A 14,333-nucleotide genomic window follows, 5' to 3' on the forward strand; every position below is an offset into this window, starting at 1 on the left:
TCAAGAAATAGTTCAAGAACAACTTTCAACCTCGTAGTAGTCACAGTGTTACCCTGATAATCTTTACCTTCCAGGGGCTTTTCCATCGCGTTCTTCGAGAAGACCTTCCTTTGTCAAAGTTAGTAAGAATGAAGCCGGAAGAACTTTTATCGAAAGAGCTAGCTCTGTGGAAAGAGAAGCCAGCCAAATCAGTAAGTCATGCAGTTCTGTGGGGTCATTTTGGATGAGGTTGTCTTGTTGCTTGATCAGTGTATAGAAATTAATCATCCCCACCATTCATTATATTTCTATACTGTCCAAAAGCTGAAGCGCTCTGAGTGGTTCACAGAATTGTACAAAAATGTGACTATTAATCTTTGTAGGTCATTGAATTGTTTGAATTGCTTGCCTTTTTACATAGCAGTAACTACAGCCAATAAATAGCTTCAGATTAGTGATTAAAAACGCACCAATTTTGTGTTTGTGGGTAAATAATGGTATGAATTTCACAGATGATGGCATCCAGACGCAAAACATTTGAAAACAAGAAGCTTGCTGTCAAACAGGAACCCATTCCAGATGTTAACATGGAAGATTCCCCACCAGTGTCTGATTCTGATGTAAGTAGAAATCATTTTAGTTGTTGGTTACAGCTAAACATCATTCTCCTAAAGCTAGCTCTAGGAAAATATACCTTATATTATAAAATGGGCTTGTTTTAAATTTCTGAAAAAATACTCTAATATCTAAAGAAGAAAACAAATTGTTTAAAAAGGAAGTGCATATCGGACAAGTTAAACATGCTAGTACAGATTAACCCATTCGCTATTAGCTGGAATTTTGTTTTGGGCATGTTTACCTAACAAAAGGTCTAATGATCGATGTAGGTGTTGATATTAATCAATTTACCTGGTATACTTCCCATGTTCCCATTCAGCTCTTTCTCCCTTCATCCCAGAGTTCCAGTGGGGAATTCATACAAGGTGATCCTTTCTATAGTTATATTTTTACAAAGCAGGTTATGCCCAGATTTTAGCAACAACAAAAGCTTAAACAGAACAGAATGGCAATAGGTGTTTTCTGTTTAATTGGTGCAAGCTTACTGATTCTGTTGCTTGAACATCTCGTTGAAACGAACGAAAAACCACAAAGTCGTGTCATTTTGTATTAGGAGCAGCAGGATTCGGATAGAGCAGCCCCTGAGAAAAGCACTGCTCCTGTTCTGGATGTTTTCAGCAGCATGTTGCAGGACACAACAAGTCAGCACAGAGCTCATCTTTTTGATCTGAACTGCAAAATCTGTACAGGTACATGGAATGGTAACACTGTTTGAATACCCAACCCTAAACAGTGGGGTGCATGCTCAGTTTTGCTTGTATTGTACACCCAGATCTGGTCATGATGTGAAAATGGCTAATTCAAAACCATTCACTGGCCAGGTATGTTTTCAGATCTCACTGCATTCATAGCGCTATTCTCACCTTTCAAAATGAATATTCTTCAACAAATCTGGTAATTTCGTTGGTTGATTGAATCTATAAAAGTGAATTGTTTTACTGCAAAAACTCCCTTTCTGAAAATGCCCTGTGCTACATTATTGTGGTTTTTTTCCCTTAATTATAATTTATATAAAATTTTCCAAGAGGTTCTGCCTTGCTTTTGTCACACTGTTACTATAACACTGTGTTACAGTAACACTGTAAGATGCAGTGTTAATTTTTATACAGGAATGTCTCTGCTGCCTTTCAACTTGAAAAAAGACCTGTAAGATAAGATGGTGTACAAAATAAAATAACACAAAACAAGCAGTAACAGAATTAACAACGTGTTAAAACAGAGTTAAGTCTTACCCTCCCTTGGGAGGAAATTCAGTGGGTGGGTGCTGCCATGGAAAAGGCCCTGTTACTGTAATTCTGATGTTAAAGACAGTGGTCTTTCTGGGGTCCAAGATTCAAGCACAGCACTTCGTCTATCAAAACACACAGATGCAGAGTGATGCATACTGATTCTGTCTTTTCTATAGGTCAGCTTTCCGCTTCAGATGATGAAGTAGCTTCAAAGAAACCAAAAATGTCTGTTAAAAAGGCAGAACCAAAACCAGAAACAAAGTCAAAATTTGAAAGCTCAGCACCAGCAGATGAGGTGGAGGCTGCAAAAGAAGACCCAAAGAATGTCCCAGAGCCTGTTGCTGAATGTGCAACAGAAGCACTTCCTCAGCCAAGCTTGGAAAGGACTTACATTCCTTTAACACAAGGGCAAACTAATCCAGAATTGTCTCTGCCTAATGAGAGCGCTCTCTATCCCACATCCTATGCTGGTGGAGTTATCACTACCGTGACTGTCTCCGGCAAGGATCCAAGAACAGCCATGAGCACCGTGCCGGCCTCTGCAGCCGTGGGGACTTCAGTATCGCATCCCATCCCCACACCTGACAAAGTGACTGTGGTGGAAAGCAAGCCAGAAATGTCACGGTCTGTTTTACCTGCTCCGAAATCAATATTAACCAAGCCATCATCCTCATCAGACTCAAGATATATGGCAGTTTCACCGTCACTAAATGTTGGGTATGTATGTCCAGAGGCGATCAGCCTGTAAGCTCATCTAGTGCAGAGCGTGGCTTCTCTTGTTTAAGTGCATACGAAGGGCCTTGCTGGATCAGACCAGGAGTCACCTGCTCTAGCGTCCTTTTCACACACAGGCCGACCAGCTGCCCGCTCAAGCCAAACGGGAGTGCAAAAGCACTCTCCCATCTGTCCTTGTTGCTTCGCAGCTGGCACGCATATGCAGACTGTGTCTGATACTGGAGGAAGCATTTGCCCATCAGGACTAACAGCCACGGATAGTTTTACCTGCAGAGAGTTCATTCATTTATTTATTAAGTTTCTTCAGGCCCCTTTAAAGCCATCAGAATCGATGCCTCTCTCTGCTGTGTGTGGCAGAGAATGCCATAGTTTAACTATGTGCTACAAGAATCACATAGTTGCTTTTATCTCAGCTTTTTGGGAAGACCCTTGGTTCAAGTATGATGAGAATTAAGAAAAATGTCTCCCCTCCAAACCGTGCAGGATTCCAGGCATCTCCATCATGTCTCCCCTTACTCACCTAAGCCAAACAAAACCAGCTGTTGTAGCCTTTATCTGCACAGAAGTTGCTCCAGCTCTGCAATATCCTTTTATCATGGCTGTGACCCAGGACTATATGTGCTCACACCACAGCTTTGTATAAGGAAAACATGATTTTGACTGTGTTATTTTCAGATACTGCTTAAAGTGAAAATTAACATTCAAATAAGATTTATTCTTAATAAATTTAATTTTAAAATAATTAAACCCAAAAAATCAAATCATAGTTCTTTCTGCTGTGACCCTGTTCACATCTAAGATGAACTCCAGTTGAATATGGGACAGCGGAGGGCACAGATGCACATTTTTGGCACCCAAAGCAAGATCATATATTCTTTCTCTCTTCCTGCCTGACATACTCTTCTTTTTGTGAGAGAGAAGCATCCAGATCTTGAACAAATCTTAAAAGGAAGCTCAATTATAAATTTGGGTCAGCTAATGAATTGCACATAGGTTGTGATCACAGTCTTGCATTGAGGGAGTCTCCCATTACAGTTCTAATCTATTAACTGGCTAAAAATATGTATTATCTAGCAGCACTGGATCTGTAATTTTAAAAATGTAATTGAACATTCCCAGGACAGAGAGTAGAGATGGCTCACCTGACCCTGTTTTTCTCTCTTGGTTTTCTGTGTTGCAGTATGTCAGAGATACGGTCCCCTCAAGAAGGAGATACTTCCTTCTTTCTTTCTCGCCTCAGCACGATTTGGAAAGGTTTCATCAACATGCAAGGCGTGGCAAAGTTTGTTACCAAAGCATATGCTGTTTCTGGGTCCTTTGATTATCTCAGTGAGGTGGGATTTTGAAGTGCTTTGCATTGTGTATGAACTATAGTAAGATGTGTTTCTTATTAAGGCTATTTTAAATCACATAATTATAAGTATACACATTAGCCTGAGAGCTAAACAAATGACACATTTGAGGTTTTTATAATTCATTTTCGTCTGAGTCTATAGAGCAAAACCCTAACTGTCAAGAATGTGCTTTTCTTCCATATTATGGTATTGTGGCTCTACTCATACATTGCAAAACTGAGCATGGCTTGGAGCATTCCTAAATATCAGTAAAATTATTATTATTATTAGATCCATAATTTTAATATGGAATGGAAGAAATATAATAATATTTGGGTAATATTGTGGGGAAAGTTAAAAAAGCATTACCACCCATGCCTTCAGTATTTCCAGAAATGTTATAGTTTAATAGTTTTATTGAATATTTTTAAGGAATCCTTGGAGGGGGAGTAAAAGTTCAGTAGCAATATATAATTTGTGTGAAACATTTTTTCATCATTCTAAAGGAGAATATTTAGTGATCTGAAGCTGTTCAGTTTTTCAGAAATGAACAAAACCAGCCCAAGGGAAAACTCACTTTTGTGGGTGGGGACTTCACTGTTTGACTTTGTTCCAATTTTGGGGGGTGTGCTTGAGATGGTAAGAAAAAGACCTGCTTTGACGAAAAGCTTTTCTGGTGCTTCCACAAACACTTTATTGTGTTTGATACCACACACGGCATATTGCACCCTATTTTTTGTCAGTTGATTCCCAGGGAATGTTAAAAATATATCTTTATATATTTTGAAACATAATTATAGAGATCCCAAAATTTACCTTTGGATAAGGGAATAATACTTTTGGTCTAATTTAGAAAATAGGTGGGTTCAGTGGACCATACACTTGATTATGTGAAAATTCTTTTGTTGAATTTTGAGAGGAATGGTGCTTCATGAAAATAAATAGGATTGCATCTGTATTCCTGTAACATTTTCCCAGCTATTTGTTTTAGATCTGGCATACATACCAAGCCCCCTCTTGGGTTGCCACGCCTTAACATGGTGGGGGGGGCGGGGCTTGAGACTGTCAGGGAAGCTGAGAGCAGGGCCAGACTGTCTCACTGGGCTGGTCTCCTAGGAGAGTCACCCAAGGTGGAATGGTCAATGCAGAGATGCCCAACTAAGGTATATCCACCCTCTGCAGGAGGAACAGTAACAGAGAATGGATATTTCTAATGGTGGTGGGTGGATAAATTATTGAAGGGCAGATACTGGGTAGCAGCAGTTGAAGGTAACACTGGCAGAGCATCTTTCACAAACAACAGCAGTGGCGCCCAAGCTAACTCTGCTCGGAACTGCACAGAAGAAGGAAATGGTAATCGTCTTCTGATTTTTCTTACCTTGGAAACTCTATGATGAAAGCATCCAAACTGAAAAAAGAGATAATGCCAGGCAATGGGACCCCAGGTTGGAAGGCACACAACCTGCTAATGACACCACTAGATCAAAGCAGAAAGGAAGTCTAATGGCGGACATGCACAGAGGTGAAAGGAAAGTTCAGCGCTACAGAACACATACAGTCGGGACATGAGAAATATGAATCATGGCAAACTGGAAACCATATTGAAGGAAATGGAGTGGCTAAACATCACAGCATTTGGTGTGAGCAAACTAAAGTGGACTGGACTGGGTCATTATCAACTGGGCAATCACAAAGTATTTTACTTAGGAGATAAAAGAACTCAGAAGAAACGGAGTCTCTCTCATACTGCAGCAGTATAGGCAGTAAGAAGCTATTGTGCAAAATCTGACTGAATCATATCAATCATTCTCAGAAAACCTATCAAGATAACCATCATTCAGATCTATGTGCCAACAACAGATGCTGAAGAAGAAATCAAAAATTTTGATATAGGTGTTCAAGAAGAAATTGATAATACACCAGAACAAGAGACGCTGATAATCCTAAGTGGCTAGGATGAAAATTAGGAGACAAAGCAGAATCAAAAGTGATAAGAGACAAAGCAGCAGAGGAACGACTCATAAAATTTTGTGATGTCAGAAACCTGTTTGTTGCAAACCCATACTTCAAGCAACAAACCAGGCAACTGAATACATGGACATCACCAGATGGTGATCACAGAAATCACGTAAACTATGCAATCGGAGGCAGGAGATGGAGAAGCTGCAGAATTGTCCTCAAAACAAGAGCAGGAGCAGATTGTGATAGGACCATGAACTCTTAATACTGAAAATCAGAGTGATGCCAGAAAAAGATCACTAATAGAAATATAGTGCCAAAATACAAGAAAGAAAAAAGACAGCATCCCCAGGGAATTGAAAGTATATGTAAAGAACAGATTTGCATTACTCAGCTTAATTTGTGAACCAGAAGAACTTCGGACTGAAACCAGAGACATGATTAGGGGAAAATGTCAAAAGGCAATGCAGAGAATGAAAATGAAAAAAGACAGTGCCAGAAGATGGGACTCTTAGGTTGGAAGGCAGACAACATGCGCTTACTATCCCTTAAAATGGAGACTTTAAAAGCCTTTTGAAATATGGTATACAAATCCATTCTCTTCAGTAAAAAGTTAAAATTACTACAGCGTTCCCTGCTGCTTCGGTGGCTCTTTGAATAACTACCAATAATTATTGCATATAGAAATATCCAAGGGTGAGATCTAAGTCCTAGAATTCCCTACATTCACTGCTTTGGAATCTCCAACATTATATGGAGGGTTGTACTAGCTCTACAGAGACAATCCAGCTAACATATATATTTACAAAAGACGTACAACAAGCTTGACATTCAGGCACTCGAAGAAGGGTGGAGTGGGGAATTAGAATGCTGTCAAGAAGTTTGAAGAAGACTAACACTGGCAAAGGAAGCATTGAAGGAACTAGAAGAGATCATCAACTGTAAGGTCCTTTCACTGGAGACGAAGGTCAGGATCATCCAGACTTGAAAACTGGACCGTGAAGAAAGCAGGCAGGAAGAAAATGGATGTGTTTGAGACATGGTGTGGGAGGAGAGCTTTGCAAATACCTGGACGGGCAGAATGACAAACGAGGGGGTCCTAGATCAAACGAGGCCAGAGCTTTCCTTCGAAAAAAAATGAGGCTGTCAAAAAAAAATGAGGCTGTCGTACTTTGGGCATAACAAGAGAAGGCAAGACTCCCTGGCAAAGAAAGACCATCATGCTCATGCGGAAAGGTCAAAGGCAGAAGAAAAGGAAGGCCAAAGGTGATATGTATTTCTTGGATAAAAGAAGCCACTGCCTTGAATGTACAAGAGCTGAAGGCTATCATAGATAGGGCATTTTGGAGATCTTTTGTACTTAGGGTTGCCTTAGGTTGGAGACAACTTGGTAGCGCATAACAACTAACTCAGATAAAGTCTAGGGGCCAAAGGATTCTTCCCTTTCTTTACATAAATGTATATGGAAGCAAACTAGGACTATTTTATTGCAACTTCAGAAATAATTGCATAATTAAAGGTGATCTTTTTTGTCACAATGTTGTTTTTGCTAAGATGAAATTTGTTTACTTGAAGCCTGTGTTTCTTCTCCAAGACACAAAAAGAACTTAGCCAGGCATGCATTACAAGCTACTAAAAGAGGGTGTGAGCCATACGAAAAGGGCCTTTTGATACCCTTTATTGCCTGAAAGTTTGAGTATCTGTGGCTTGTGGAATCAGCTAAGGAATGTTTTCTGCACAGTACTGAGATGTGAAAGTAGAGGTGAACCTAATTATGAACACCCCTGGCTCTAGCCTCTTTTTTGCGTTATACTATACTATACTTTGGCATTGCATTATGCTCATTTCTCACATCATGTAATGCTTCTTATTTAGGATTTACCAGATACAATTCATATTGGAGGAAGAATCTCACCGAAGACAGTGTGGGATTATATTGGCAAACTTAAATCTTCTGTTTCAAAGGTATTCATTTAATCTCAAATCTGATAATGATGAAGGATTTTGCACTCTATATGAAATAATAATAATGGATAAGATCTGGTGAACCATACAGCTAGTTCTTTTGCCTAAGAGATGGGGGCAAGACTGGGATTGAATTGCCTGTCCAGCAATTCCTAACACTTTGCACTTAATATCCCTTAAAACAGAGACTTGAAAAGCATTTTGAAATATGGTATAAAATCCATTCTCTTCAGTAAAAAGTTAAAATTACTACAGCGTTCCCTGCTGCTTCAGTGGCTCTTTGAATACCAGTCAATAATTGTTGCATATAGAAATATCCGAGGGTGTGACCTCCTGCACGTTTTGACAAAGTCCTAGAATTCCTTGCCTTCTCTGGTCTGTTGGCAGTTGCAGGACCTTATTCTGGCTGAACACGCGTCAGGCTGCACCCCATGTCCAGCAAAAGGTCCCTCGGTGCTTGCCCTGCTGGTCGTTCTATCCACAACCCTGTTCATCCCGCTTTCATGTGACCCTGTCGGCCTCTGCTGGTGGCTTTGCAGTTTCCAGCACGGTGTGAATTCTCAATGATTTCAAAGTGATCATCACAGTATTGCTGCCATTGGCTCTTTTATTGTAGATGAAGTTCTGAAGTTATGTTGTTGCTGTTGTTTTTTAAACACTTGACTGGTTGTGAAGTAAAATTATGTTAAAGTAATGGATCTTCCTGAAATATATTTCAACATGCATACAACCTTTGAGACTGCCACCATAATTCTGGAATTACTTTTTCCTGAAATGTGCTGATTAATGCCATGTTGCCCTTACTTGCTCTTTTATTACCAATAAGCCAATGCATTACCTTGATATTCTTGTATTGTAGGAACTTTGTTTGATCCGTTTCCATCCTGCAACAGAAGAGGAGGAGGTTGCCTATATTTCTCTCTACTCCTATTTTAGCAGTCGTGGCCGATTTGGTGTTGTAGCTAATAACAACAGACATGTCAAGGACCTCTATTTGATACCTCTCAGTGCTAAGGATCCTATTCCATCCAAACTTTTGCCCTTTGAGGGACCAGGTAAGCACCGAACTGTAGGAAACCCAAAATGTCTCCAGTCTTCCTTAGTTACAGGCTGGTACACTAGGTATCGTGCATAGCACATGCTTCAGCTAAATAAATGTGGAAGAGTAAGGCACAATACCCAAGCAACACCGTTTGCAAGAATTTCATCTCTCTCCCCAGAGCTCATGTATGGTGTGACTACAATCTATCATAGACAATATAAATGAGGTCTTTTATTTCATAGGCCTGCAAATATTTTTCTTCATTTAAAAAGTCTTAGGTGAGATAGTCTTATTTCAAGGTATTTTATACAACGTAACATGCTCCATAGCACAAATGGGCATCATCTTCAAATAGTGGCAAACAAGAAGACTCACAAAGTGTCATTTCTGTTGAAAGGTAAGTTCTACAACTATATTCAATATATACTTGATCTCTCACATTAAAAATCCATAAGACCATCAAGTCTGGGCATGGACATCTCCCAGAGAAGTGAGGGAGGAGCAGGGGAGACCAGACTTCTATAACTCAAAATCCGACACACACTAAGCTCTCCTGCACAAAACATGACATCAGCTTAATCAGCTACTCTAACAATAAATCACAAAGAGTCAGAAAAAGATGACGAGGTTTGTGCTGATGCCCTGAGGACGTTTTCCTACCTTGAAATGGCTCTCAGTGAAGCAAGTGCTGCACACAGTGATGTGCACAATGGAGATAAAGTAACAATTTAAAGTCTATATTGTTGAGCTTATGCATGGTTCTTCAAGTGGTCGTACTGATCTGCATGCTGCTGCCTTGAAGGCAGGACCTTCAGATATGCTGCATATATGCCTTTAAAAGTCTGTTGTTGGGCAGCCAGAACAACTGCAACAAATTTGTTAGACGAATAGAGAAAAGCTTATCCCCAGAGAATCTTCAGTTGGGTGGAAGAGTAAAAGAAAATAAGGAGACTTTTACTCTTTTACGGAAACTGTGTTTTAGCTGCTTCTGTCACAAAATGAAGCACTTGTATTACAGAGCGCCCTGGCCTTTAGTATAAGGCTCTTCCTAAACTAGTGATTTCCACATATTTCAGATGAGCTCCACTGGGATGGCGAGTGGTCAGGGACCCTGGGCATTGTAATCCAAAACACCTGGAAAGTATGATGTTGCGGGAGGTTGTCTAAGGTAGGGATGAGCAGTCTGAGAGCAACTGGCATCACATTGGTTGGAAGCCAGCGAGAAAGACAATAGGGTGGCAGGAAAAGAGAGGAGGGGGTGGCCCAGCCACCTTTTGTCAACACCCACTGCTCCTGTCCTGAGGGGATACATGTAAAAAATAGCCTATGCGCACTGAGGCAACATCTTCAAAGAGGCATCACATTGAACGGCACCATGTACTTCACTGAAAAGGAAGACATTTCAGTAGTCAGAGCAAACTGTCTTTCAAGAACGCTGACTTGCCATTACAAATATTGTGAGGATTGTTCAATCGATTTCTTAAAAAGCCCTGGCATCCGTGGAATACAGTTTGGAAGCCAGTCTCCTGAAGGCACATTCTAAGGTAGTGAAAAATCAAAAGTGCTGTTATGGGGAGGGTGTCACAGTGCAGGCTTCTCATGGCGCTGTGCTGGCTCAGAAGGCATACAAGGTTTGGTTGAAAGTGATCCCACGGGATGGTCCGCCTGACTCTACACATCCCGTGCGAGAGCACTGATACCTACCTGGTGTGCAGGGAGGCGGGCATGCCAGAGCAGCAGCCAAACCGTGACGTGTCTTGAGGTGGAAGCCCCACGCGAGTGTGTGAAGGACCCTCCTGAAACACAGTGCTGTGCACGGCCACTTAGAAGTGAGCCAGCTGAGGTCCGTGGGACATGTTCCCAAGTGCCTGCACGTCGAATTGCGTCCCCGATGCTTGGATTGGTTCTAGTTATATAAAGGGGGATATTTTAGGAAGAGGGATTTTACAGTTTGCAGAAATGCAAACCATAGTTACAGTGTCCTGGAAACTAAAAGCAGTACCAGCCACCTGGTAGAGGAGAGAGAGTAGTATCTTTCATGTCTGCTATTTAGTGAAAAGTTCTTTTGAAGGGGAAGTGTGGCACTTACTAAAATGACTGGCTTCACGAAAAGGCATTGGCCATTTTAGTTTCTGGTTTTGCTCCCATAAACTGGGAGACATCCAGTTAAGGGCACAATCCTGTGCAGATGAGTGGGAGTCTCCAAACTCAAAGGCTCGTTCCCATTCAGTGGAGAGTGGAAGAAGCAGCCGAGACACCTCCTTCCATTCTGCATTTGTGTTACGTGGCCATTTTAAGAGTGGGAAGGATGGAGGCTGGAGCGGCTTGGGGACCACTCATATGCTGGCTGTTCCAGTCACCTTCCTTTCCTGTACCCCAAACACCCCTTCCGTTCCCGGAGGTTGCCTTTCCAACTTTGGGAAGCAGCCTGTTGGAAGCAGCCTTTCCAACCTTGGAAAGCAGGATGCTGGATGCAGAGAGGAAGGTGCCTGGGGTTCCAGGTCCTGCCTCTGAGGCCAGAGTGCTGTGACCTTGGAGCTAGGAACCCATCCTAGGACCCTCCAGATAATACATGAGGTCATCGAGTCACTTTCTGGATGTGTGTCTGTCAACAGAACTCCATATCCCTGCATCCCTGTGCACACACTCCAGAACTCTATAGTATTGCAAGGTTTCCTAGAGCATATTTGGAAGGGCTGCTGTGGTTATAGGAGAAAGTCCGTGTCATACAACACTGGATTCCACCCAGAACATTGAACACTACAGTAGCAAAAACCCTGAACTTTGTTCATATCAAAAAAAGTGCCAGGCATGGCAGATTGACAGAATTTGCCAAAGTCTATGTGTTTAGGCTTCTGAATCCACTCCTCCTCAGAGAAAAATACTAAATTATTCTTATGTTTTAATCATTTTTAATCACCCATATAGTAAGGCCATTAGTATCTTTTCAGTGAAGGAGTTAGCCTGGTTCTTTGGTGTATGCAGAAATGTATGGAGAAAGGTATAAAATATGAAGTCCTCACTTTTTCAAGTATGCCAAATGAAATGTATTGCTTTCATTACACCATCTCAATAAAAAATTTTATGCAAAGTGGCCATGGTCTCTTTCAATTTAAATGTGTTTTTAAGTTTAATAATTCTACATTTTCTAGCTTGTGAAGCATGTCTCTCAGTTTAAATAGTGACTCTAAGTAGGGTACTATTTTACAAGCATGGTTGAAGCATGTGTATATATCCTGTCTCACAGGGTTCATTCTGCATTTCAGTAGATTGCTTTACTTACATTCTAAATCAAAATATCTTCAACCAACCAACCAATATATAAAAACTGTTAGTATGTCTGAAATGCTAAGTAGCACTTGCTAGAATACATTTGAGATGGAGACTACATAGCACTTAACAGCGTAATTCTGAGTCCTCTGAAGTAAGCCCCATTGAGTTCTGTTTTCTCCAGGTAAGTGCATGTAGGTTTGCAGCCCTAGACAAACAAGAAAGTAAATCAGGGTCATTTTACGAGAGGGTTATGGGCAAAGTGGTTGAGGCATACCCAGTGTTGATCATAAATAAAACTGGAATACATCCTCTGGATTGCTGGACCATTAGATGATTCTGCCACATATCAGACCTTTCTACAAGAATTCATGTCATCTGATCTCAAAATCGTGAAAGGAAAAATAATTTGTTATGGGATTGAGACATTTTAATTTAGCTAAACCTTGGAAGCTGAAAATTGTGGTTATTTACTCAGTTTTTGATTAGAGGTGCATCATTTCATTTCTCTTCTGAATTGGCAAAGAGAAATGTGGGTGGGGGGGCAGAGCAGTATAATCGTTTTAGCTTCACTAAGGAATTCTGCAGTGATACATCTTATATTCCTTCAGAAATTCATTATTGTAGCTACTCTGTCATCACTCCCATGCGTGTGATTGTCACTGCTGAGCACTTCCTTCAACGATGTGGCCTCGTTTCCTCCTCAACCCCAGTGCAAGGGAGAGGAGTGGGTGAAACTTGTGTGGATTCGCCAGGGATACAGTTGTCCACCAACCACTGTTGATAACAAATATATCCTGTCATTTATTTCGGTTCACCACAAGTCTTTCTAGCACTTCCAGACATTTACTCTGCCACTTGTTGAACAGGTTTTTTCCCTATTTTTCCACAGACCGCTTTGACGGCAGAGCTTTCAAACAGCGGTAATGATTGTCCTTTTCAGGAAGCTTACCATGCTCTTAAATCCACCAGTGAAATTGAATATCTGCAATATTTCCATGCACACCTTCCACACACTTCCAATAACAAAGGCAATTGTATTATAAAATTACTCCATAATCCACATCTTTATCATTTTCTTTCTGCTATTATGGGAACTGGAAGAAGATCTACACAGTGAAAAGGCAGCAACATCCAAACATGTGATACACCACCTACACTTAAAATGCATTTATATGTCATGCAGGGGCGCCGTTTTTGCTGGGGACCACACCCTCCCTACAGCCAGCCCCATGCTTGCTGTCCACTCACATTTGTTTAATCCCTAACTTAAAAGCAAGCAAGATGCCCCATCCTGATTGAAATGTGCAGCTCACTGAAGGGAGAGGAGAACCTGACTTGGGATGAGCTGTGAACAAGGGAAGTGGCTGCAGCTGAGGTTAAATGGGCGGAGAGCACAGGCAAAGCCACTGAAGTAAAACTACGGCTGCTTAATGCATAGGACTAGTTTACATCTCAACCCATAAAAAAGTATGACAACCATTTTTAAAAAGAATACATTTGTACCCAAGAGAAAAAATACTACAAGCTTTTTAAAAGCTTATGATCGTAGAGCTATTTAATGGCATGTTCCTCCGTGGACTGTGCATAGAGTTTTCTGAAGCCACAGCAGGTCCCATCCCAGCCTTTTAGCATGGACAGTAACAATTTTACATACTGATTACTTAGAGAGGGACTCCCAAAATATTATGAAATAAGTCCTTAATTCATATTTGGATACATTGAGTTTAGAAAAATAATGTGGAATAAACAAAACTTAGTCATGTTTTAAAAGGATTCCATGTTTTTGGTTCCAATCTTCCTATATCAAATATCAGCATTGTCATAGGACCTGTGCAGGACACCAACCCATGATGGGGAAGTAATCAAGGTGAGGGAAGTGGGTGGAGAGTTACTCTTGTTCAGTTACCAGAGTTATGCACTTGCCACATGTTCAGATTACTTGACATGACTTGGAGAAAGATCAACAGTGCATTATCAGAATAACAAAAAGGTACAAATTACAGCTATATTTGCTTTTTGAAATGCTACATAAGCTTTTTAAATGTAAAAGTTACAAGATGTCCATAGGAACATCTGTGTGGAAATTACACTTAAATCCTGTGTTGATCATTTTCTAAAACATGTTGTCTTTTCAAATATTTTTTCCAATTCCCGTGATACATTAACTCAGCAATCCGTTTAGGTCCTTATTAATGCAGG

General features: G+C 40.8%; 1 protein-coding gene across 4 annotated transcripts in view; it reads left to right on the forward strand.

The window, feature by feature from the left end:
- The window catches only part of DIDO1 (death inducer-obliterator 1), an 85,847-nt gene that overhangs the window by 64,729 nt on the left and 6,785 nt on the right, over positions 1 to 14,333 (forward strand). For all 4 annotated transcript variants that reach the window (XM_044455528.1, XM_044455527.1, XM_044455525.1 and 1 more), the window contains 7 exons: positions 75 to 191; positions 492 to 599; positions 1,151 to 1,286; positions 2,003 to 2,543; positions 3,742 to 3,895; positions 7,730 to 7,819; positions 8,679 to 8,874. In XM_044455528.1, coding sequence (XP_044311463.1) covers positions 75 to 191; positions 492 to 599; positions 1,151 to 1,286; positions 2,003 to 2,543; positions 3,742 to 3,895; positions 7,730 to 7,819; positions 8,679 to 8,874 — 1,342 coding nt within the window. The remainder of the gene's footprint in view (positions 1 to 74; positions 192 to 491; positions 600 to 1,150; positions 1,287 to 2,002; positions 2,544 to 3,741; positions 3,896 to 7,729; positions 7,820 to 8,678; positions 8,875 to 14,333) is intronic.

The sequence above is a fragment of the Varanus komodoensis genome, unplaced genomic scaffold (genome assembly GCF_004798865.1).
Source record: "Varanus komodoensis strain SLA01 unplaced genomic scaffold, ASM479886v1 scaffold8, whole genome shotgun sequence".
Taxonomy (NCBI): domain Eukaryota; kingdom Metazoa; phylum Chordata; class Lepidosauria; order Squamata; family Varanidae; genus Varanus; species Varanus komodoensis.